This window comes from Canis lupus, chromosome 16 (genome assembly GCF_048164855.1).
Source record: "Canis lupus baileyi chromosome 16, mCanLup2.hap1, whole genome shotgun sequence".
Lineage (NCBI taxonomy): Eukaryota > Metazoa > Chordata > Mammalia > Carnivora > Canidae > Canis > Canis lupus.
Window position 1 is genome coordinate 7,707,087 of NC_132853.1, and position 25,124 is coordinate 7,732,210.

General features: G+C 44.8%; 1 protein-coding gene across 7 annotated transcripts in view; it reads left to right on the forward strand.

Moving 5' to 3' along the window:
• The window catches only part of FUBP3 (far upstream element binding protein 3), a 53,413-nt gene that overhangs the window by 7,996 nt on the left and 20,293 nt on the right, over nucleotides 1–25,124 (forward strand). For 3 of the 7 annotated variants that reach the window (XM_072778341.1, XM_072778345.1, XM_072778343.1), the window contains 7 exons: nucleotides 5,790–5,895; nucleotides 16,057–16,090; nucleotides 18,620–18,669; nucleotides 19,016–19,087; nucleotides 20,346–20,403; nucleotides 22,507–22,669; nucleotides 24,139–24,237. In XM_072778341.1, coding sequence (XP_072634442.1) covers nucleotides 5,790–5,895; nucleotides 16,057–16,090; nucleotides 18,620–18,669; nucleotides 19,016–19,087; nucleotides 20,346–20,403; nucleotides 22,507–22,669; nucleotides 24,139–24,237 — 582 coding nt within the window. Of the gene's footprint in view, nucleotides 1–4,717; nucleotides 4,868–5,789; nucleotides 5,896–16,056; nucleotides 16,091–18,619; nucleotides 18,670–19,015; nucleotides 19,088–20,345; nucleotides 20,404–22,506; nucleotides 22,670–24,138; nucleotides 24,238–25,124 lie in introns of all 7 variants that reach the window. The other 4 variants (XM_072778342.1, XM_072778344.1, XM_072778348.1 and 1 more) reach the window with 3 other exon arrangements.

Genomic DNA, 25,124 nt, shown 5'->3' on the forward strand with positions numbered 1-25,124 from the left:
GCTGTCCTCATTGTGACCTCTTAGATAAAGGGAAGCAGAACTTGCTCCTTCCTGTGTACCATGACTCCAGGAACTGCCGTCTGGGACTTCATCTCAGCCCCTGGGCTCAACTGCTCGAGTGACATTACTGTATCTTCCTGCTGTGGGCAGCAGAGACTTTCCATCCAGCCCGTGTGTTCTCCAGGGCCTAGGCAGGGTCACTCAGGTGACTGTGAAGCAAGTTAGGTTCCTGCTCCCTAGGTGGTGTGAGCCTTCACTTCTGCTTCTTGGATCCATGAGAATCAATAGTAGCTATGTTTAATAGTATGGACATGGTATGTGGATGACTTAGCATTCAGATGGCTTTACCTGTTTCTATTCAGTATAATGTTTTAATAAATGTAGAGTCATGAAGATACTTAGAGCTTCCTCTTCGGATTTACAAGGTGAACTGTTTCGATTATGCAACTTATCAGAGAATTTTAGTTGCAAAAATGTGCACTGGAAATAATTACTATGTTTAATGATTTGTGTACCGCTTTTATGATTTTTACCATATCATTGAATCCTCAGCATTTATTTACTTACTAAATCTTTTTAAAATTTAGATTTATTTGAAATATTTTTAAAAAGGAAACTAAATTGGGCAGCCCCAGTGGCTTAGCGGTTTAGCTCCGCCTTCAGCCCAGGGTGTGATCCTGGATACGGGATCGAGTCCCATGTCGGGCTCCCTGCATGGAGCCTGCTTTTCCCTCTGTGTCTCTGCCTCCCTCTCTCTCTGTCTCCATGAATAAATAAAATCTTTTTTAAAAAATAAAAATAAATAAAAGGAAACTAAATCACTATTGTAAGTGAAAAACTGCGATGCGTAGAAGGTAACTAAAAAACATTATATACATGTACATAAAAGTTTAAATAAATGTAAAAAACATGTAATATATACATAACCATAAAAAGATTTATCCATGCACCTCCCAAAAATGCCTGCATATTTTTCCTTGGAAAACACTGGTTTAGTCTGTCCCTGCGTTTTATAGGTGAGTACCCCAAGGAGCAAGGCCATTGAAGGTCTTGCCCAAGGTCATAGACCGGAAGAGCTGGCTGGAAAACCAGGACCCTTGACTGAATCCTGGTTCAGTGATCACCTCCCCCTTGTTTCCACCAACTATTCAGAGTCGAGGTCAAATGTCTGCAATGCTGATTTATAGTTCATCAATTATGGTGCCTAAAATAGCACAGGTAGTAAGATAACTGATTTTCCTCCTGGCTTCCCCCCCCACCCAAAAAAAAGGGGGGGGAAGGGAATTGAGTAGTAAAAGAATCAGTAGCAAAGTCCCCTCAAGGTAAGGATCCAAATGGCCTTGGTTTTGTTGGACTATCCTGGCTTCAGTGACAACGCATTGTTTTCTGGCCTACACCATTAATAGCTGAGAATGTACCTCACTTCCCTTGTGCATCTACCCTCAGAGTGATCAGTTACGATATGAGGAATTGCTTGAGCTCTATGCCCTGGAAATCATTAGGTTTTAAGTCCTGGAGAAATGAGATATGTTTAAATAGAGTATTAAGTGGAAGAAGGGAGATGCATAGTGCTGTGGATAATAGCATAGGCTAGAACTGGGCAGGCTGGGCTTAAATAGGGCTCCTGCCACTTAGGAGATGTGTAACTATGTACAGGGCACTCAGCTGCTCTGAACCCTGCTTTTCCTTGTCTGAAGATGGAAATAATACCAACCTCCTAGAGGATCATTGTAAGGAATAGATAAGATAGCATATTTAAAATGCTCTTTGAGGGGTGCCTGAGTGACTCAGTTAAGCGGCTGCTTTTGGCTCAGGTCATGATCCCAGGGTCCTGGGATAGGTCCCTGAGCCCAACATCCTGTTCCCTGCTCAGTGGGGAGTCTGCTCCCTCTCCCTCTGCTGCTCCCCCTACTTGTGTGCACGCCCATGTGTGCTCTCTCTCAAATATCTTTTTTAAAAAAAGTAACTGGGGGTGCCTGGGTGGCTCAGTGGTTAAGCACCTGCCCTTAGTTCAGGGTATGATCCCAGAGTCCTAGGGTCAAGTCCCACATCAGGCTCCCTATAGGGAGCCTGCTTGTTCCTCTACCTATCTTTGCCTCTCTGTCTCTCATAAATAAAAAATAAAAATAAATAAAAAGTCTTTTTTTTTTTTTAGATTTTATTTATTCACGAGACACACACACACAGAGGCAGAGACACAGGCAGAGGGAGCAGCAGGCTCCATGCAGGGAGCCTGATGTGGGACTCAATCCTGGGTCTCCAGGATCAGGCCCTGGGCTGAAGGCAGTGCTAAACCGCTGAGCCACCCGGGCTGCCCTAAAAAGTCTTTTAACTGTTAAATAAATAAAATGCTCTTCGCACAGTAAACAATCACTAAATTTTAACTCATTATTTTTGTAGACTTCTACAATCATTTCTTAAAACAAGGCTGGGGGAACCTAGGTGACTCAGTCAGCTAAGGATCTGACTCTTGATCTCAGCTCAGATCTGGATCTCAAGATTGTGAGTTTGTCAAGCCCCCGCATTGGGCTCCACAGTGTGGAGCCTATCTGAAAAATAGATAAGGTTGCATTTGTATAATGAAAGAATACATTGTTTCTTTACAGAATATCGTTATATGTACAATGTACTATCCATGTTAATTACAATATAATTGTATATTGTTAAACTATTTAACATTTGTTTAGCCAGGGTTCAAATGTAGTCTGACAACTTCAGAGCTACACCTCTTAATCAACTAGTGTGTACTGCTTTTCTCTTCATGGAAATTTCCCAAATTACAGATAACTGAAGTAAATATGACTTAAGAACAAATCTTGAAAGCCTCAGCCTTTAATCAAATTCAGGAACAGGAAACTATTGTAACATTTTTAGTGTATCAGCTTTGGGAAAAAAATGACATTTTAGCAACATGCAGAACATACTGTGTAAACTCTAAAGAAGGCCAAAGACTTAGGAATAACATTCTGATTACTTTGGAAGCAAGGAAAAAGCTGGAAGCGAAGAGAGATCGGAAAGAAGCAGGCAACTCCTAATGTTGTTGAGTTGATGTTTTGGGGTTCAGTGTTTCTGAGTGACTTGATGTGCATGCTGTTGGGGAAGTCCACTGATAGTCACAAGCCCTTATACTCCTTTCTTTGTACTTTGGGGTCATCTTCACCATCTGCTGGGAACATTTGGGGCCATGTTTAGAAGTAACTGAGCCAGTTATTCTGAAAACCCCCACATCAGTTATTTACCACTCAGTTTATTGTGGCAGATGAAAGAGTCCCCGTGGGACGCAAGCCACGGCAGTGTTCTTACCTTTTAATCTACGTACTTTTCCAGCTAGGTCCTTAAAGGTAACTTTTGTGTCTTAAGTAAGTGGCCAACCGCCACAAACATCCAAAACAAATATGGAAAGTAAGATTACAAATCAGCAGCAGAATGGTGTTAGGCAGACTCATACAGTATTTTGTTTTAGAGCAAGTGGCCTCTTGGATATAAAAGGTTGGGTTTCTACCAGCAATCTTAGTATTTTAATTTTTTACTACTAATATTTTTAAGCAACTATCCAGGGTACCATCTTCGCTAGCCTGGACAGGGATGGGCAGACTTTAAAGGCCTCTGTAATAAATGACATGTATAGGCATTGTACACCATATGGTTTGACAGTTTCTCAACCAAAAAATATGTGTAGCTGTACTCTAATGAAACTGTTTATAAAAGCAAGAGGTTCACCAGCCATAATTTGCTGACCCCTGACCTAGAATATCTCCTAAGTGGTCTTCCTACTCTTGTCTCTTTAGAATCTATTTTCCTCGTCAAGGGGATATTTTGAAAACATAAGCCAACATGTTACTTCCCCTAGTATGCCTTTAAGTTGCTTCCTATAAAATCCAAGTCCTTACCGTGACCTAGAGTCCTAGGGCACCTATGTCCTGGAACACATCTAGTTCCCTGAGTGCCATTGACTTCTCTCCTCTGGGCTCATACCTACCAGGCTGGCTTCTGCCTCAGGGCCTTTGTTAGGCTGTTCCCTTTGCCTGGAATGCTCTTCCTCAGATTTTTGTATAGCTAGCTCCTCATCTGTTAGGTCTTAGATCATATGACCTAATGTGATCCCAGTGACCTTCCCTGATCACCCTGTTTCTTTTTTTTTCTTTTTCTTTTCTTCTTTTTTTTTTTTTTTTTTATCACTCTGTTTCAAGTAGCTCTCCGAAGGGCTTGATGTCATTATCTTCTTTTATTAACATAATGCTTTTCACCACCTGAAATTGTCTGTTATTGGCTAGCTGTGTACCTGCTACTCCCTACTGATTGCTGACTCAGAGAGTAGGGCCTGGTTATTACTGTGGTTTGGGGGTTTTTGTTTGTTTTTTTGTTTTAGAGAGAGAGAAGGAGTAGGGGACTGGCAGGGGGAGAGAGAGAATCTTAAGCTCCACACCCAGCGCAGAGCCTGATACAGGGCTCAGATCTCATAACCCTGAGATCATGATCATGACCTGAGCTGAAATCAAGAGTCAGACACTTAACCAACCGAGCCACTCAGGTGCCCTGGGTCCTGGTTATGCTTGTTCACCACAGGAACCCCAGTGCCTACAACAGAGCCCAGCATGTAGTAGGCACTTAACACTGGTTGGATGAGTTGCCTTGTTTTATTTTGTGAGGTGCTTTCTAGTATACAAAGCTCCTTTGTGTTGAGAGTTATGTTGTTCACTTTCCCCAAACTCTGCAGCAGGTGATGGAGAACCCAGAAGATCTCATGCAGAGGGGAGAGAGGGCTTGCCCAACACCACAGAACTAATAAGCTGGAGGGAGAGACCTCACCACGGATCCCTGACGTTTTAAGTCCTGCTTTGGGGTTTCAATGTCATGATTGTCTTTGGTTAGTTGTTGTTTAAGACCATTTATGTTGGTCTCAGAAGGTCTCAGACTTCTAGGCACATTTGGACAAGCTCAGCAGAACTACCACTGAAGACTCAGCTCTGTGGGACAGCACTTCTATCTGCATATATTAACCCACCCCTACATATTAAGCTTAACTTAGGGACTAACATCAAGAGCAGTGGCTGTAAACATTCTTTTGATTAAATGAAAGAGTTGATTTATCATGAAGATCACATTTAATTCTCCAGTGAGAACAAAGTAGATAAATAATTTCCACATAGCCTTTGTTTCTGGAGAAAAATGCTGCAATAGCTATGTGATAATTTTTAACTGATAAACATTAAAATTTGAAATAGCTCTCAGAGGTTATCTCACTTTCCCCAGTGCAGGAATCCTGAAGTAGTCTGGACAGACGGTCATCTCCCTACTGTTTGGATGCTTCTAATGAGGAGCAGCTCACTATTTTAGATCTCCATAGATGACATCATCACTTCATAGGCATTGAAGTTACGGGATGGATGTCTTCCTAACAAGTCATCATGTTTGAGCAAACACATCCTTTTAAAGAGTGTTGGGGAGCTTGTTTCTTAGGGGATCCTGTGATAAAATCTTTTGAACAAAGTTCGTCATTTGTTGGCCTGCTTTTTTTTTTTTCTGTATTTTAAATGATGACTTAAAAATACTAATTTGTAAAAAACAAATATTTGGAAGTATCTTATTTTTAAAGACATTTTTGTTCAGGCCGGAAGCAAATTCAGTTAGCAGTGAAAATTGTATGTTCCCTTGGTGACAGTGCCTTACATTAATCTAGGTCAGGGGGAGAAATGGGATCAAGGCCTTTTAAAAGGACTCTCTCATCTTTCTCCCTCACATGGAGCCAGGATTTGTTACTGAGTATTTAAATCTGATTCTCTCTGTAGATTGCTGCTAAAATTGATTCAGTTCCTCACTTGAATAATTCCACACCTCTAGTGGACCCCTCTGTGTATGGATACGGTGTACAGAAACGGCCCTTGGATGATGGAGGTAAGTTGCAATAAATATCTTTGCCTTTCAGATGGTAGTGAACCTGCCAGTTAAGTTGTTGGAGTTGGTGTCAGCCATTTCCTTAACAGCTCTCCCTAGTGTTTTTCTGAAGAGAAACAGTTGAGGGGACATATGGGGGAAGATTTTCCTCCCGCAGTTCTCCAGCATTTGAGTTCTTATTTGCCTTGATAATACAGGAATGTTTTCAGCTGGGCTCTAAGGTAAAAGACTTGCTTGGCCTTTTGCGCGTCAGCTTGAAAGTAATTTGACTTATTTGAGGATTTTGTTTGATTTTAGCCCTCCGTTCTTCAAACACCCATGTGGAAATCGAAGTTCCCACTTTTCTCCAAAGAAAAGCTGAGATGTGGTTCATGGCCCTGAGGAAGCTGTGGCCGTATCCTGACCTTATAGGGATGGGGGTGGTGACCTTTCTACAGTCTGCTGAGATTTTCACCACTCCCACTTAGGACACGCTCTCTCTAGAAGCGCTGTCTTTCATTCATTTGTATGTTACTTACTTTGTTGGTTTATGTCTATATTTTAGCCCACTTAGAAGTGCCTGTCACCAGCACTCTTGGCAAAGAGTATATCTGTCAGTTGTGTTTGTACAGAGAACTTGGATCTCTGATCACATTTTGTGTCTGTAAAGTATGACTGTTAAGGGGAATCTGAAATGTACTAGTTTGTACCTGAATATACATAACAGTGGGTGAGCCAGCATCTTCTGTGCTTCTGGCCATCTGCATGTGGACCCAACCATGGGTGTATGCACATATTTCTGCGATATAGTATTAAATGGAAAAAAATCAAAGTGTATCGCAGTATATACGATGTAATTTCCTTTTCCAAAAAAAAAGTGCATATTTTGATGTATGTAGAAAAAAATGTAAAGTGACATGACTGGTTTCTCAAGTTTCTAAGAGGATCCTAAAAGGGGAGATCGCCGTTGTTTTTAAATATGGTAACCTTTTTGGAATAATTTATGGGTCACAGCATGAAGACTAAGGGGACTGCGCTCATTTGGATGTAAAAGTTCTTGTCTACTTAAAGGAACCGTTTATGAACGCACACACACAAAATCTACTGTAGGGCTATTGGAGCTAAGGTGACCTTTTAAACTGCTACTCCAAAATGGTACCCTGTGATCTTTTTTTTTTTCCTGTGATCTTTTTATATTTGGCGTTAGTGATTTCTTAGAGGAAATATGACTGATTGCATTATCTGCATTTTTGCCGACATGAAAAACTGTAATGCAGAGTGACCTTTTTACCTTTTCAGGGCAATCATGCTTTGGTTTCTCTTATGGAACATCGATATAAAAATAAAACTTAAATTGTCTGGCTCTGAGCACATGCCCCGGTAATGGACAGTCCCTCTGGCCCACTGTTTCCAGAAATCATGATCAATACCTTTCACAACTCCCCGCCCTGCTTGCACCCCCCACGTGGCGGGAAGTGTAAAACCTGTGTGCGCACAGAACAGGCAACCACTGTGGCCTTTGCATAAAGAGCGCCTAGGAAAAAAAAAAGTGCCTAGATATTTGCAAATGGAACCACTGGCACCAGACAGACATTTTTCTCCCATTAGTCCTCTGTACACCTATTTGAAAGAAATTCGTAAAAGTCTCTGAGTTTATCAATAAAGAGACCTCAGGAGCAGGCAGATGTAGCTAGTGAGTCAAGAGTAAGTCCAGAAACTCACTTGGAACTCCTGATCATTATTCTGTTGTGCATTTTCACCTCTGTCTTGAGAACTATAATTTTTTTCCATGGCTGCCTTTGAGGGACTGAGTCCTGAGAATCTGAAAATGAACATGGTTTCTCTATTTCTTCCTTCTAAATATGAAGCCTAGTTACAGTAGGGAAGAACTTAGAAAGAACCTTTCTGTTTGGGGCCAGCTCTCCATCTTACACAACAGACTGTGCATAAAGAACGAGAAGCTTCCCTCAGGCTTTTTACATTAGATGTGACAGTGTGGTAGCTAATCCTCTTCAGTTGATCACCTTCCCAACAACAGAATTACGCAAGTTGTTTTTCTCCAAGTTGGTCTCTGCCTGTGCCATGGGAGATGTGCCATCAGAGATGTGCTGTTGAGTTCAGAGAGAACTCTAGGTGATGGATCAGGTCCGGGGCAGGCGGAGGTTGTCTTCTGCCAGGGGTAATAAGGTCACTGGGCCAGTCCTCTTCTCTTGGATAAATAAACATGTGAATAAATAGGTCCTGTCAAGGGCAGTGATGTTCATGGTTACCAGACAGCTTCCTGGGGGTCACAGTCCTGCTGTCTGTGAGATGAGGGTTTGGAAAAGCAGAAACAAACAACAGGCAGGAATTCCTGCACTTTTTTCTGAGCAATAAAGATTTCTAAATGCTTTGCAGTTTCTGTTTGGTTTGGCTTGGGTTTTTTGACAGAAGTTCATCGGATCGCTTTGTTAGCAACTTTCTGACTTCCCTGGGAAACCAGGTTCTTTAACTTCTTGAGGGTTAAAGCTCAGTCCTCTAGAACTTTTGGAGGTATTAGTCTGTTTAAAAGTGCCTCAACTCATAACTCAACCAGAGACAACCCTCAGAAGCCTCCAGGTGTCTGCAGGACATGGAGATTTGCAAACCAGTATCTGACTAGGAGGACAAAAACAAGTAAAATAAGGGAAAAGATTTGTTGCTCTTGTAGGAAGGGACCGGGTCAGTTGTGACCAGGGCAGTTTTGAACTGTCACACTGCCAGTTCGTGAGCCCGCTTGGAGCCCAGCAAGAAGGAGTCCAAGCCCGGCTTCCCTTGCCGCCTTGGTGCCCTGACCTGGGACGAGCCATCCCTCCCTGTCCTCTGCTTCAGGTCAGGTCATTGGAACTATTAGATCTTCAGGCTTGGCATGCACACTTCATAACAGCCCCTGAGGTGCACCCTGCTGATTTAGGAATCTTCCTGCTGGTCTCAGTGTGGAAGACAGCTTTTCCATCTGCTACTTTCTTCCTGCTATGGCTGAGGCCTTTCACTGAAGCCAGTCTGACCAGTTCCATTCCTCTGTTCTAAGACCTGTGGCAGCTTCCAGCAATGGGGGTGGGGGTGGGGGGGGTGTCCAGCCCTTCCTAACCTGCCCTACTCTGCAATCCCCCACCCCTGCCCTCGTTCTGCACTCTGAAGCAGCCTGGTCATCTGTTTCTTCTCTTTGCTTTTCCCGAAACCCATCCCACCTCCCAGCTCTTTACTGGCTAAGTCTTGTTTGGTCCTTAGGTCTCAGAATTGATGGGACATCTCCCAAGAACCTGTCCTCATATTCCTCTTTTGACTTTCTTCAGTGCCTTGCCAGTTGCCACCTAGTGTCTTCTCTTGCCCCCTGTTCTTTCTCCCTCCACCTTTTCACATACCCACCTGACCAGAGAGTAAACAGATCATGTTCTTCTCTGAACTTCTGGAGCAGTTCATCTGTCCCCTTCCCAGGGCACATACCTGCTTTATTCTGCAGATACCAGGGTACATCATGTGCATCTCTTGTGAGATTCTACAGGCTGCAGTCCTGGAGACAGGCGCTTTCTTTCTCTACCTCCCTTATTTGGTAGATTAATAAATGCTTAATGCTCAAGTTCTTTCTCTTCATGGCCTATGATTAGCATTTAGAAAATTTTGTGAAAGGTAAGATCCAAATCAAAGAGAATAGTATCTGCTAAGGGGTTTAGCCATGCAGATTTAACGTGAATTGGGGGTTAAAGGCCCATATGGTAAATTCTTTTAGACTTTAGCCCATATGGGCTCTGTTCCACTAACTCAGCTCTGCCATCAGAGTTTGAAAGCAGTCAGAGACAACAGAAGCACGAGAGCGTGGCCGTGCAGCTGGCTCTCAGGCCCTCCGTGTCTTTGGGGCATATGTACTACTGTCATAGATAGTAGTGCCCTTTCTAATGTTATCTTGATGGCATTCTTGGCGGGTGAAGGCAGGATTCTTGAGTGTGCTTCTCATATGAACCACTTACAGGAAGATTGGGACAGAGTATCGCTGTGGCCCTAGCCAAGTTCTGTTCCAGCACGTGTGGCCCAGGACAAAGAAGGAGAAAACAAGAATGAGGAGGGAAGATTTTTTTACATCCACATTTTGCAAGGGAGAAGAGGCCTGAAAGGTGCTGGTGCTGGGTAGTGGGGAGGGCCAGGGTTCTTGCTGCTGGGCAAGAACAAGTGGGCAGGGGTGTGTGGACCACTGCTGCCGGGCCCAGAGTCTCTGCTTTGAGAAGAGAGACTGAATCCTACACATTCTGGTACTGTCCCTGAAGCAGGAGGATGATGGAGGCTTCAGGGATGAGGAAGTAAAGACAGAACCTTAGTCCCTGAGGCCTTGGGGGACAGGACAGGGTGGGGACATAGGGTGATCAGGAGTATTGTCCAGCAGTAGCCTTCAAGCAGGAGGAGTAAAGAACCCAAGGTGGCGGGGGTGGGGGCTCCAAGAGCCCTGTTTCAGCTCTTCTATTTGTGTGCCCCCTCGTCCCTAAAATGGATCTTTCTGAGAATTGGATCTGCGCTGGAGACACTTTTCCCTTCTGTACATGTCCCTTGCCAAATTTTCTCTTGGTTATGGTGGCACATCACCATTCTCTGATACCACAAGAGGCAGGAGTCCAGAATTCTGGGTGGGGAATCCCAAGACAACAAAGCATGGGAGTTTCAGTAAGAAATATTGAAGGGGACAGGATCTGATGTTGATTTTTATTCAAGAAGCAACTCATCAGACTCACATGATCCGCTCCTCCCCCTCTATCCATCTATCCATTCATTTTAGGATTGGAATTTAGAAGTGTGTGTGTAGTCATTTTGGGTGCATGTTAACATGTATGTGTGAGTTAGAAAAAGGAAATGAGATTTTTTTTTGCCCCTGGCAAAGTGTGATCTGACAGGTTTAATAATTGGCTTAGCCAACTAGATAGGACATACAATAGGAAGACATTATCCACAGAAATGAATGAGCTAAATTTGCAACATCGGTGTTAAAACAGAGATCCAACTGAAGCTCCTGTACAATACCTGTTGTGTTCTTTGTACCTGTTAATCTAGGGAAAACTTTGAGATGTCACATTAAAAGGGTATTTTTAGTTTTTCAAAATCCTTTTAGGAAATGGGTGACCCAGAGTGGCTCTCTACCCAGGCTGGCTGTGAGACCCACGCAAGGAGCTTTTAAAAACATATCTGGTACAGCCGCTCTAGAAAACTGACAAAACTAAGTAGGTACTCGCCCTTCAGCCCACAGTTAATACCTGTTTATTTTCAAGAAACAAAAACCTGTCCACAGATCTTTGTAGCAGCTTTATTCATAATAGATCCAAACTGGAAACCTCCCAGATGTGCTTCAGCAGGTGAATGGCTAGCAAAATGGTATATCCATACAGTGGAACACTCCTCAGCAACAAAAGGAATAAACTATCCTTACATGCAACAATCTGGATGAATCTGCAGGTAATTCAGCTGAGTGAAAAAAGCCGATATCCAAAGGTTATATATCTTTGTGTGATCCCATTCATTTCACATTTTTGGAATGGAGAATAGATTAGTGATTGCCAGGGTTTAGAGCTGGAGCTGGGAGGGAGGCCCCTGTATAGAATAAGAAAAGATTACTGGAAGGAACCCAGAAGCCTGAATTCCTTTTCATGTGAATAAGGAAACCAATGTCTGGAGAAGTGGTTTGACCAAGGCTGATGCCTGGGAAGTGGCAGAAGGAAGACCTGAACTGGAGTTGGTGTCTCATGTGCCATGATAGTGCATGCTTAAAAATGTGGGCTCTGGGGTGCTGGGGTGGCTCCGTCGGTTAAGCGTCCAACTCTTGGTTTCAGCTCAGGTCGTGATCTTAGGGTTGTAAGATTGAGCTCCATGTTGGGTTTTGTGCTCAGTGCAGTCTGCTTGAGATTCTCTCCCTCTGACCCCCTCCCCACTAGTGTACACATGTAAACACACACGCACTCTCTCTCTAAAAGTAAATAAATCTAAAAAAAAAAAAAAAAAAAAAAGACGGCTGCAAAGTGGTAGAGTAGGTTTCAAATCCAAGCTTGGCCATTTGTTAGCTGTGTGACTTTGGTCAAGTTGCTTAACCTCCTTGAGTCTCTGTTTCCTTCCCTGTAAAATAGAGCTAATACCAGCTTCGTGAGGTTATCCTAAGGATTAGAACAAGTTATGATTTTCAAACTTGTAAAACACTACTCACAAGATTTCCATCAGAACTAGTTAGTACACACACATTCAAACACATGTATAGCTGAAACAAAAGCTTTATGGAATATATACCCTTACTCTATATGACACACTCTGTTTTCGATTTCAGTTTTTAATAAGCTGGTCATGATCCCCAAAATCGATTTTATGACCTCTGGCTTAAATCAAAATAACGCCCAGTGCTACAAACACGTACCGTAGACTTGTTCTTTCTCTTAATGCACTCCAGTGACAGGCTGTGGATAGGCACTCAGACCCGGGTTGGGGTCCTCACAGAGTCCCCACAGCCCTAGAAACTATGTTAAGTTCCTGCCCCTCTACAGCTTCCTCTTGCCCCCACCCTGACACTGTACTTCTTAAGGACCAAGATGGCCTTACACCCTATGTTACCCCAAGACTGGCACAGTGCCCAGACCAGAGAGGCATGGCCTGAGTGCCTTCATGGGGACCCAGGCACTCTCCTGAGCCCTTCACCTTCCTGGTTTGTAGAGCAGGCCTGGTGATAAAGCACCCGCTTTATCTTGGGGCTCTGTGGGCCTGAGTGGGCTAAGCAAGCAAGTCAACTGGAAGAGCACTGCTCCCCAAAGCCTGTGAGCCTGCAAGGAGGGTGCCATCATTGAGAAGAGCTTGCATTTACTCTCACTTTTTGAAAAATGATTATTTGCAAAATTAGTGAAGGATTACTTGCCTAGGGACTTTTTGGCTGAACTCAGCAGGTCAGTGTTTTGTGGCCCTGGGTGCAGAGCTGCTGCCTTAGAACACTGAAAGCCTTTGTACTGTCCTTGGAAGGAAAGCTTTTTTAAAAATGCTTTGAAAAAAGACAAATCCCTGCAGCTGGCTCTAGGTATTACTGACCATAACCAGGGCTTGAAAAGGCATTGGTCAGAGTCAGAGGAGTGGGGAGCCAGGGACGGGTGCCGGATTGTTTCCGAAATCTGCAGAGAAGGTTTGGTTTATTAACTTGTTTGGTCAGTTGTCTAAAATGTGCTAATGTTTTGTCTCCTGGCCGACCCACTCACCTGCCCCTGGTCTGCTTGTCCTGTGCACCATGCCAGCGTGTGCTGTCTGCACACCTGTAAGGACGGGTGCTTTTGTTCCTTAGGCTTTTTTGAGGGGGGAATGGGGGTTAACTATTAAAATTGATGCATATTATAAAGTTGGGTATGTTCCCCAGTGACATTTTGTAGCATTTCTTTACAGGAAAAAAAGGAAAACATTTTTCTCCTCACTAGTGGGGGAAAATGTGTCCAGTGCCTTATCTTTTTTCCCCGAAGATCATTATTGAAATTGGCAGACTATTCCTCTTTAGAAAAAAATGTCTTATATTACAGCATGAATCTTTTCTATGGGAAGCTCATTTTCCTCTAGCCCAGACGGCTTCCCATTATGTGGTGCACCAGGTGAACGAGAGCCACACCTATGTGCTTGTGTCTGTGTGTGTGCACATGTGCTGGAATGGAGCTGGGGTGAACTTCTGAGGGGAGACGAAGCATTGTGGGCCAGCATGCACCATTAACGGGAAATAGGACTGATTGTATGCAGCATTTTGCCTTTTTTACAGTAAAATGACTGTAGTTACCATGGAATTGAACTTGATAGGTTCCCACGTGCCTCCCCTGTTGGACCCCCTCTTCCTTGTGAAGACAGGAGGCTCCATGTTCATGGGGCGGATGTTATCCGTCTGCTGTGTGAATGCCCAGTGCCCCCAATCTAACTACTGGTTTTCACTCGTAGGCATCAAATGGGGCCGTTTCTGCAGGGACTGAAACTTTAATAAATAACGCATTTCAGCCTGCAGCTGCAGCATCACCATGGAGGAAAGAGGAGGCGTGCCCTTCCTCAGAGTCCACCAACTCCAAGTTGAGTCTGGGTGGGAATTTGATTTCCTTCTTTGGTGTCGTGTGGCTCTTTGCAGGATGATGGTATGTGTGCTTCTGCTTGCCATCTTCCTGAGCTTGTCCCCTTATCGAGGCAGTGGGCTGAACCCTGTGTGCTGCACCTGTGACCTGCCCCTTCCCTGCAAAAAGGAATTGCTTTGTTTTGTGTAACCAGCACAAAATTGCAAATGCCTTTTGACCAAGAGCCTTTTGAATGTTCTCCTGAATCCCATCAAGTTCTTTATGGTAGCGTTGCTCTTTACCCTATTTCTATGGCTTTTCTGGCCAGATTGCTGAAGATCATCAGCCCTTTTGACATCTCTTACCAAACAGCACAGCATGCCAGGAGCCAAGGTCCAGCTGTGTTGCCCTGTTTGGGAACCAGACACCTGTGTTCTTGGCCTTTCGAGGCATTTCAGTCTTTAGTCTGTGTTCGGTGTATTCTCCATCCCTGAGAGGAATGCTGACAGTGAGCAGGAAGGCTGAGCTAGACCCTTGAGTAGGAACAGCTGACCAAACTCAAGGGTACTCTTCTATGGACATCTTTCTTCAGCCTTTTTTCATACCCACTGCCTTAGAGGGCAGACAGTCCTCTCGGGCAACATCCAGGGGCTATGTGTGTGCCGAGGACTCCTTGTCCAAGGCTGGAATTGAACGGTCTTTACGTGGGATGGGAATCATGAGCACCCCTACCCCAAGTGAGAGCATCTGTCACATTCATACTTGAAATGCAAGAAGAAAAGCTGAAGATTCAATAAAAGACAATTCTCTTATCCCTGAGATAAGCAGATTAATGGTATATAATGTCAATATTTTGGCTGCAAACCATTATCTTGCTATTGATCCAGAAGAAATATGGTACTGACTCCACAGCCTCGTTTACTTTTTTGCTCACATTGTTTCTTTACACTCTTTTAAAATATCATGATCTGGTTTCTTTTCCTTTGTCATCTTAGGACCCGTTCCTGTCCAGTCAGAAGGACAGGGTTAAGTTCAGGCAGAAAGAAGAGCAGTTGAGAGTCATAGATTTCAGATGTCAGGCCATTCCACTCTTTGTTCTGAAGCTGATGTGCTTGACCCTTCCTCACTGATCTCCTGTCTGTCCTCCTTACGACTTGCCCCAGAGACACGTTTGTGAATGCTCTTGATAGCACATTGCAAGATCCATTTGGTTCTTTGGAATATGTTTAGGATTTATACTTTTTCATTGTCCGCTGACTGTGTTTCCTGGGCTGCATTTTCCAAAAGAGAAACACCACAGAATTCTTTTTGCTGATGGCTGATGAGGGAGACGCTCATCAATAGCTGAAAGAGGAGAAACTGGAACAAAAAGCGTAGCTAAAGTGGTTTTGTGGGAATGTGATTACAGAGTTGGTTTTCATAATAAGAGGCTGTTTGGCACTGTTGTCTCTGTGAAATGGGCTTGAAAGGCACTTGCTCATTCTTAGCATCCACTGCGTACAGACTGCTGTGGTGGGTCAACAAAGAGGCCCAAGGAAGGAAGATGCCAGATCCTCTCCTTGAGATGTTTATGTTCTTGGGAGGGCAGGGAGAATTGAGGCGGGGGGGGGGGGGGGGGGGGGGCAGGTAGATGCCCCGTGGTCGGCAGGAACCATATGTGCATGTATGTTCTTAGTGACCACAGCTGCCATGGAGCAATCCTTAACAATGCTCCCAGGCTAGGAGGTTAAACCTTCTCATTTGTTTGAGAAAGAGAAAGAGGGAACCCTCACTATCTTTACATTGAGTCTGGATCCAGAGCAGGAGGGAGGTGGGAAGGGAGAGGGATTTAGGCAGGCGGGGATTTTCTCCCAGGCCTCTCAGCATGTGGACACGCAGATCAATTTCTTATCCTGCGTTCAGCTGGACACTGGGTTAGAGACTATGTTGATCAAGACATCCCCTCCTGTTTCATATCATGTAACGCATTCATTGCAGCCACTGAGCCTAAATTACTGTTTGCTTTCTTTCTGCCTTTCTCTCCCCCGTCTCCCCCCCCCACCCCCGCCCCAGCCTGAAATGGTAAGAACTCATGTAAGGATGGAGTTAGTTTATCCGTGCTAATGCTTTGATTTTTCTTTTCTCTTTCTCTTTGCCACAGTAGGTAACCAGTTAGGGGCCTTGGTACATCAAAGGTAAGCAGTGGGTTATGTTTTATTATTTATTGATCATTTCTAATTGTTTATTGATCCACCATCTGTACTAGAGTGTTAGAAAGTCAGAGGTTGAGAGTGTGAAAAACCAGGGGCAAAATTTCTTTAAGACTCAAGTTTTTTTTATAGTCCTTTTCAAGACAGCATAAGTTCGAAGGATAAACGAACAGGAGGTATTAAAAATCAGCCATTATTGTATATAAAGTTAGACCTCTAGAATGTGGAACTTCTATTTTTCTGCCCACATACATCTAATTTAAAGAGAGAAATTTTCCATTCTGAGTTGATGGCTTTCCCAGTGTTTTATGAACCCTTAACATCTTCATTTGAGCAAAGGCATCCCCAAGAAGTGTAGGTCGTTGGGCTTTCACAAGATAAAGCTTGTGATCCTCAAGGAGTTGTGGGCTTGAGAAGGCCACCCCATGCACTTGAGGAGGGACTTGCCAGAGAACCTTGGATAAGTGCCCAGTTGCTTCCCTGCCTCAGTTTACCGTTGTAGCTTTCCCTTAAATATTGAGGATTTAGAGAGATACAGAGACCTCTGGGCTTTAAAAAGACCAATCTATAAGATAGGATGTTTGTGGTCACAATGTTATCCTTTAAAAAGAGTAAAATATGCAGCAAACTGCCATAGTTTCTCTTTGCTCAGGGATGAAATTTTATGTTGTGCATCTGTTACTGTAACATATTATCCTTAATCTTTACCAGCAGTGATACAATTATATCTTCCTGTTTTCTACCTGAATGTTTGGGAGTTTCTAGAAATCATCAGACCTTAGTTAACCAAAAGATTTAACCTGGCTTTTGTTGTGTTATTGATTTGCTTTCTTTTTTTAATAAATTAGGATAATTTAAATGACATTGCTGTTAGTATCAAACATAATTTTCCTATAAAAACGTAATTAGGATTTTACTTTCCAAGATGTTCATACTTTGTGCATTCAGGTTTCAGCCTCACAGTTAGAATGGAGCTTTGTCTTCCAGGGGGCCCAGAGCAGCTCATCTCTATACTTTTCTTCCTCAATGAGTGTCTGCTACCTGCCATCCCTGAGGGCTGAGGAACTGCCTGAGTTTTGTGATAATTTGTATTGTGATAGCATTGAACCTCCTCTGATAAATTCCCCAGTAATACTTGCTGAAGATAGTGCTACACACAGGAGCCGCAGTCTTGTGGCTGCATGCATGGGAGTGCCCTCACCCTTCCCCATGGCCAGGAAACACTCCCCACAGGGACCCTAAGCCTCTGTACGGATGTGCTGGGCCCGTTGAGGCTTAGCGTTTTTGTTCGCAGTATTACTGATTTAGGAAGTTAGAAGAACTGCCTGATTTCCAGCTGAACTCAAATATCCCAAGAGGTAGAGAGGATTCCTGCCCATGTACAAACTGGAGGAGGTAAATTCCTTAGAGAAGAGACAGTCTGCTCTCATCAAATTGATACAATGGCAAGCACTATTTATGCTACAGCCATTTCTTTTAAGTGCCACGCTTTCCCTAAAAACATGCACTTGATTCAATCCTTTCCATGATGGGTAAAAATCCAGCCGAGTGAGAGATGTTTAAAAACACTTAACCTTTTTTTTTTTTTTCCCTTTTAAACTACTTGCATTTAGCTTCTTCCTAAGGTACATGTTTAAATTTAATTGCTTTCTGGGGTGTTGGGCAAATTGGATATTGTCCACGATACACTATATGGCAAATTTGAAGGTTTGTTTGAAAGAACCAGTACAGTAGTTGTTTAAAAAAAAAAAAAAAAAAAAAACCAACACGTAGTGAACGGGATAGCACTTAACAGAAGTACCTTGCAGAGTCAGCGAGATAATTATTCTGTCCTGGTCAACACTGATTAGGCCTCTGCTGGATACTGGTTCCATTTGGAGCATCTCACCCAAAACAATAGATAAATTAGAGTCCAGAAAGCAATAAAAAGATTGGGAAACAAGGGATGTTGAAGAGAAGTTGGATATCTGTATCTAGCAAGGAGACCGGAGGAAAAGTCTAAACTAACTTCTCAAGCCCCAAAGAGTCTTTTAAGCATTAAGGGATGTCGAGAAGAAAAGGTAGTTGTTAGTAGAATTGATGGTTTAATGAAAAATCAGAAGTTTCTTTCTCTGACATGAGAGAGGAGGTGTGGATCTTCTCAAGAAGTGATTAACCAAAGGGTCCATTAGATGATGCTCTTTTTTTTTTTTTTTAAGATTTTATTTATTTATTTATGAGAGACAGAGAGGCAGAGACACAGGCAGAGGGAGAAGCAGGCTCCATGCAGGGAGCCCAGTGTGGGACTCGATCCCGGGACTCCAGGACCACACCCTGGGCCAAAGGCAGGCACTAAACTGCTCCAGGGATCCCGGATGATGCTCTTTCTTGGGGGCTATGGACTTGCTGGCCAAACTAGCATGATTCATTTTAAAGTCCCTCTCTCTTTCAGTATTGCCAATGTGGGGAATTTGGGGAACCTGAAGTGGCTGTGAAATTCTTTATATGTTTTTCCAAAATGTTCTTTGTTTTTAGGGCAGTAATAACAGAAGAATTCAAAGTGCCTGATAAAATGGTTGGATTTAGTAAGTATACACATTATCTACTTTACCTTCATTAATCTGTCAGTGTGACTGTCACAATGGTAGAATGCTTTGCACCCTGTATCCCCCAGAGTCCCAAAGGACTGCAGGTCTCTCACTAGGCTGAGAGAGACCCGTGTCCCCCTGCCCCCAACCTCTCTTCTCCCTTCAGCTGCAATACCTTGTACCTGTCTGCCATGTTTCACATATGATTTCCGTGGCTCACGGAGGCCATCCTGATTTGCAGTGCCGCAAGCCAAGTGTAAATGTTTGCTGAATTAATTAAGTCATTCATGCATGGTTAAATATGGAACAGAGGCACGTTCTGACCTTGTTCAATTTGTTTCAGTTATCGGCAGGGGAGGTGAGCAGATTTCACGGATTCAAGCAGAATCTGGTTGCAAAATTCAGATTGCTTCAGGTAAGGCTTCCTTTTTCATAGATCTCAGTTTGGTAGAAATCAGTATTTTGCCAAGTTTTCCAGATTTATTACCTTTGCTTGTTGCTTAGAAGTCTAAGAGCTTGGGTAAGTATATGCGATTGCTGTTTTCCTTGCATTTTTAGAGCTGGACTCCCAGATGAGAACCAGAAAAACCAGGGCAAAAGCAGGCCCAGAGACAAGGCTGCCCGTCTGGCCTCTTGAGGCCCTCCACAGTTCTACAGCTCCGTGTAGCCCGTGCTAGACACCTGCTGCTCTAGGACCTCTGATTTTTGCACCAGAATGTTATGTCAGACAGTGGGGCCTAAAGAGTGCTGTGGCTTTGGGGTCACTCCTGGGGACGGCTCACTGGCTCCCCTGGATTAGACCGTCCCCTCCCGTTGTGGAAAGAGGCCAGCTGGGGTCTGGCTAAACGAGTGCACGTGAAACACAGTTCAGGACCTTTCCCAGCTGGGTCCGTTTGACCATGGGTTATGGAGAGAAACAGTTTAAGGAAAAGAAGTGTTCTCATATTATTAATAGTTCTAACAACTGATTTGAGTTTGGTCTCTTTCCATAGTGGAAAAGGGGGCGTGGAAGACTGTTAACTAGAGAAGCGTTTGTCTGTTTAAAAGATACACGTCACAGTGTCTCGAAGGCAGTAACTGCTCTTAGTTCTTTTTTTTTCTTTTTTGAGTTAAGAATTTCAAAGGGCACTTTTTTTAGGAACAAAGTAAGCGTCGTGTGGTGTTGGAAAGCAAGCTTCTCCTCTCTTGCCAAATGGTCCGGAAGTAGTTCCACATAGATGTCACTGCTCTCTTGGGAGATTCGTGCCATAGCTGGTAATAGCCCTGACGTGCATCTGCCGTTAAATTGCTCACTGGTGTGCAAACAGGTGATCTTAACCTACTCTGCAGGTGGAGAAACTGAGGAAGAGCGGGTGACGCGACTCAGGCACTTTTTAGCACACAAATGGGTCAGAGAAATGAAGCTGAGATTGCTAATTAGGACCCGCTGGGAAAGCTCCGCTGCATCCTGCCCACCTCCCCTGCAGAATTTGTTTCTACTTTGAGAATCTAGGGTGGAGCTACCAGCTGACTGTTCTCTCCACAAATGGAAGCAAACTGTCTTTTTCTGGGGCTTGGGCTTCTGTGGGGCCGGTGTAGGAACCAGCCCAGAGAGACAATCTGTACACAGAGGCACAGGTACACGGTTGCCTGATGCCCACCAACACACCTCATCTTCTTGATTCTTCTTATAGAGAGTTCTGGGATTCCAGAGAGGCCCTGTGTACTTACCGGAACCCCAGAAAGTATTGAGTAAGTTTATTTTATTTACTTTTTCCTTTCACTCTTCTTCCTCCCTCCCCAAATGGGGAGACATGGAAGGGCAAAACTGTTACCGAACACTGCGGATCTGTGCTGCAACTTGGCCACGAAAGCACATGCTTCTGTGGAGAAGGATCTGGGAGGTTGCCACACCAGGGGAGTTTTCTGTTACTTAAAACACATAAGGTATCTCCTTTTTCTCAAACCCTACAGAATTTCTGGTAGCTGTTATAACATCCACTCCATACACCAGGGTCTTAAAGAGTGTGCGTTCACCCTGCCTAAATGCTCTAAGCAGCTTATTTCTTCCTTTGTAATATCTCCTTTACCTGAGCAGGTCTGTATTTGTGAGCCTGTCACTTGGTGAACCATTGAGAATCCTGGTACCAGGTCTTTTGCCTGAGACTGATCCCACTGCCTTACTGCTATTTGAGAACCAAATGAATTGACTCTTGGTGGCCATCACTCCTCTTAGAGGGCTGTCTGGACTGGTCAGAGTATGTTTTGACTCTGGGTGCCCTGGCAAGCACTTTACTAGCATTTGCTTTCCCGCTCTGGGGCCCCTGTGCTTAGAGGCTTGTGTCAGATGCAGGCCTCATCAGTCCACGAGCCTCCTGGGGAACAGGGATGTACTAACTTAGTGTCTGCTCACTCTCCTCTTTCAATCTACTGAGTAGCGTTGCATTTGGGGACAGGGTAGCTAAGATTATTCCTGGCTCAATAGATAGGGATGTTTTACTGTTTCCGTTTCTCCGAGAGTCCAGATGAGTTTAAATTCTCTTGTTCTGCCGTAACATTGCAAGCAGTGAACCAGAATAAATATTGCTGGTAGGTGTGCATTATAGGGCAAGCGGGAGGATTTTGCTGGAGTCAAGGCATTTTTCTTCCAACACAGGTTAATTTAGTACACAAGCAAAATATTAAGCTGCTGGTGTCGCTGAGAAGACCGGCCAGGCCAATTCTGTATACAGAGAGGCTCAAGACTACAAAAGGCAACATCTGTTTCCTCCCTTTCTTTTCTTTCCTCTACTCTTCTAACCATTCCTGCTTCCTCTTCTACCCAGGCAGTCGGGGCAACAGGATTGTAACTTTAGGAGGAAACCGTTTCATTTTCTTCGAGTATACTGTACAGCCAGCCTATATAGTAGCTGAATGCTATCCTATCGGAGGAACCAAAAAACAGATTGCACATGGTGATTTAAAGAATAAATACTAAAAAAAAATAATAATAAAAAAATAAAGAATAAATCCTGCAAAAAGAAAAAAAAAACCCACAGAAAAACCAGCCACGGGAGCTTCTGGTGCTGAAAAGGCGATCACCCCAACAGGCAGCCTCGGCTGGTCAGGCCATGCTATGTCAACACTGCCGTTTCCCTCCCCTTCCTCGGGTCCACTGGCACCAGACAGCATCACAGGGGAAAGCAGGAGCCTGAAAATCCAAATGGACAGGCACAAAGCAGACATCTGTGGTCCTGTGACTGCACTGGGGCTGTGCTGCCTCTTCTTCTCACCCCTTCAGACCACACTGGCGATCAGCCATAGCCTGAGCTGGAAGGTCATCTCAGAAGTTGTAGAGCAGGTTGGCTGGGGGAAGAAACTTGGAATCTGGGAATTCAGATGGTGACTACTAACTCTCGCTTTCTTTCTTCCTATCTCTCTCGTTGCTCTCTCCTGCCCATATTTAACCAGTGTCTCTTGAGTGTCTCCTCTGTGTGAAGCGTTACGTTGGACTGGGGACCAGAGAGAGGTGCAGAAGAGGGATCAAAGGCGGTCTCCGCCACCTTAGCAGCTGAAGGTTCTGATAGGAGACGAAACGTGTTTGTGATGGAAATGTGAGACACCGTCATGAGCAAAGGGCAGGCCGGAGAGGGCTGTGTTGGAATGTTGGTGTGTGGTGCGTGTCACTTTTAAATTCCAGCCCAGTAGCGTGGCGAATGGCAGAGACCTCCCGGGTTGTAGGGGAGGAGCTGGAGCTGGATGGAGGGCTGCCTTGACTCCTTCATGGTCTTCCCCCAATGCTGTTGTCCTTCATTCTCCAGGCAACTAGCACATTCATGTAATGCTCTTTCTCTTGTGATTCTTTCCCTCCCAAAGACAAGCCAAACGGCTCCTGGGGCAGATTGTGGACCGCTGTCGGAATGGACCTGGCTTTCACAACGACATAGACGGCAATAGCACAATCCAGGAAATTCTTATCCCTGCGTCTAAAGTGGGTTTGGTCATCGGCAAAGGAGGGGAGACGATCAAGCAGCTGCAGGTATGTGAGCCCTTAACAGAGTGGTGCTCCAGGAGGGCTTCTGGGACTGGGGGTTAGGGCTAGTCATAACCCAAACTCCCCATTGCTAGACTGGCTATACACCTCTCGGTGCAGAGCTCCCCTGCCACCCTCTGCTTACGTCAGTGCACAGATCCTCCATTCGACAGATACTTTATGAACAGTTACTGTGGCCAGGCCTGAGTCCAGGTATGATGCCAAGTGGTACTGCCCACTGGGGTGGTCACACTCTGTTAGGCTTGTTTTTACCATCAGACAACAACATCTTGGATGAAAGAACTGCATCCAGAGCTGGAGCTTTTAGCCAGCCACACACCCTCTCCCTAGCTGCCTGACCTTAAATATGTTTGTATATTTCTCCAGGGCTCAGAGTCCTTGTCTGTAAAGGTGGGGAAATGCCCGCCTCACTCTTGTAATGAAGCTGAAATAATACTCGTGATTTTATATTTACTTAAGATCCTTAGAACAGAGCCTGTTACTGAGTAAATGCTCCATGAACATTAGCTGCTCCTATTCCAGAACCCCTCATGTGAGACATGGGAAGCCAGAAATGTGTCAGAATTGAACACCCCTAGAAGGGCAGCCCATGTGGCTCAGCAGTTTAGCTCTGCCTTCAGTCCAGGGTGTGACCCCAGAGTCCCGGGATCGAGTCCCACGTTGGGCTCCCTTCATGGGGCCTGCTTCTCCCTCTGCCTATGTCTCTGCCTCTCTCTCTCTCTCTCTCTCTCTGTCTATCATGAATAAATAAATCTTAAAAAAAAAAGATAAAAAAAAAGAACACCCCCAGGAAGTTCCAGGGCACATCCTGTAATCCGATGCCTGTTGGCCTAGCCAAACATCTTGACAGTCGTAGTCAGTGAGAGAAGGGGTACAGATATGCTTCCATGAGTTTGGATTAGTTTTGCTGCCAAATGAGTTATGAGCAAACTTATTTCCAAACTTCTGGGCTTTTGAAGTTGCAAGTCAGGGGTCGTGGGCTGCCTAGCGTGCGCTCTCACGCACCAGCACTTGGCCTGGCGGGCACTCTAATGTGGGCTCTAGGGTCCTGGAAGCCACCTTTTGCTCCCCCATGCCCCAGCTCTGAGACCTTGGGCAGCTTGCTCTCAGGGCCTGCCCCATCAGTGAAATAGGGCAGCAGGAGCCTTTCCTTCTCAGAGCTGTGCATGGGCCCTAACTAGATGATGTTAGTCCCTAATATGTCAAAAAAGTAGTTCATTGGATTGAGATATTCTGGGGACCAGGAGAAGAGGAGGGTTTGGGGAAATAGTTTTCCATATCACACTTGGCAGCTGTCTAGCATGAACTGTACACTGATGTTCTCAAAGGGCGGTACCTTGTGGTAGGTGGAACGTGCCTGATGGGGGATGGGGCCCAGCCCCATGCTTCTTGCACCATGCTGCATTCTCGTTCATGGTGGTGAGGGCTGTACTGCTGGTGTGCTTCCCCCATAGGAGCGGACAGGTGTGAAAATGGTCATGATCCAGGATGGCCCATTGCCTACGGGAGCAGACAAGCCTCTCCGCATCACTGGAGACCCGTTCAAAGTACAGGTAGGAAAGAAGTCACGAATGGGGCAGGTCCTGGGTATGGGGCTATCACTTGGGAGGAATGTGTCGAGCTTGTATGTTATTCAAGAAGTTACCTGGGGATCTCTGGGTGGTGCAGCAGTTTAGTGCCTGCCTTTGGCCCAGGGCGCGATCCTGGAGACCCGGGATCGAGTCCAACGTTGGGCTCCCGGTGCATGGAGCCTGCTTCTCCCTCTGCCTGTGTCTCTGCCTCTCTCTCTCTCACTGTGTGCCTCTAATAGATAGATGGATGGATGGATGGATGGATGGGAGGGAGGGAGTTATCAAACTGGGTGTTGTTTTATTTAAGGTGAACTGTTGCCCAAACTAAGCATGATGATAGGATATGAGGTCGGCCTGTCTCCTTCAGAGCCACTAGCCACAAGTGGCCATTTAAATTAATTCAAATTAAATGAGAATGGAGTTTCTTGTTTACACTGGCCATATTTTGAGAGCCTAAGAGCCACATGAGGATGGCAGCTCTGGTCATGGACAGTGCACATATGGAACATTCCCATAAATGAAGATGATTTTGTTGCACTGATAAGATGCAGTTTTCCATCTGTTAGCCTTTGGGTACCTCGGCTGCTGGGTCTCTCTGGCTCTTACTTGCTTGTTCTCTCTTGGTCCTATTTTGCAAGACTTCCCGCTTAGGTGGGAGATGAGCACCCCACCTGTATATGTGTGCCCTCCTAGCAAGCGCCCTGTGCCCTGAGCTCCCAGCCACAGAGTATAGCCCATTTCTGAAAGCAGTAAAGGGCTTAGGTTTAGACCATCTGGGGCAGTTCCACCCTCTGACTCTCACTGCCAGCAGGAATGTGAGTGGGCTGCGGGTGTGGGAATGTGTCTGTTCTCTTGAAATACGAATGTTC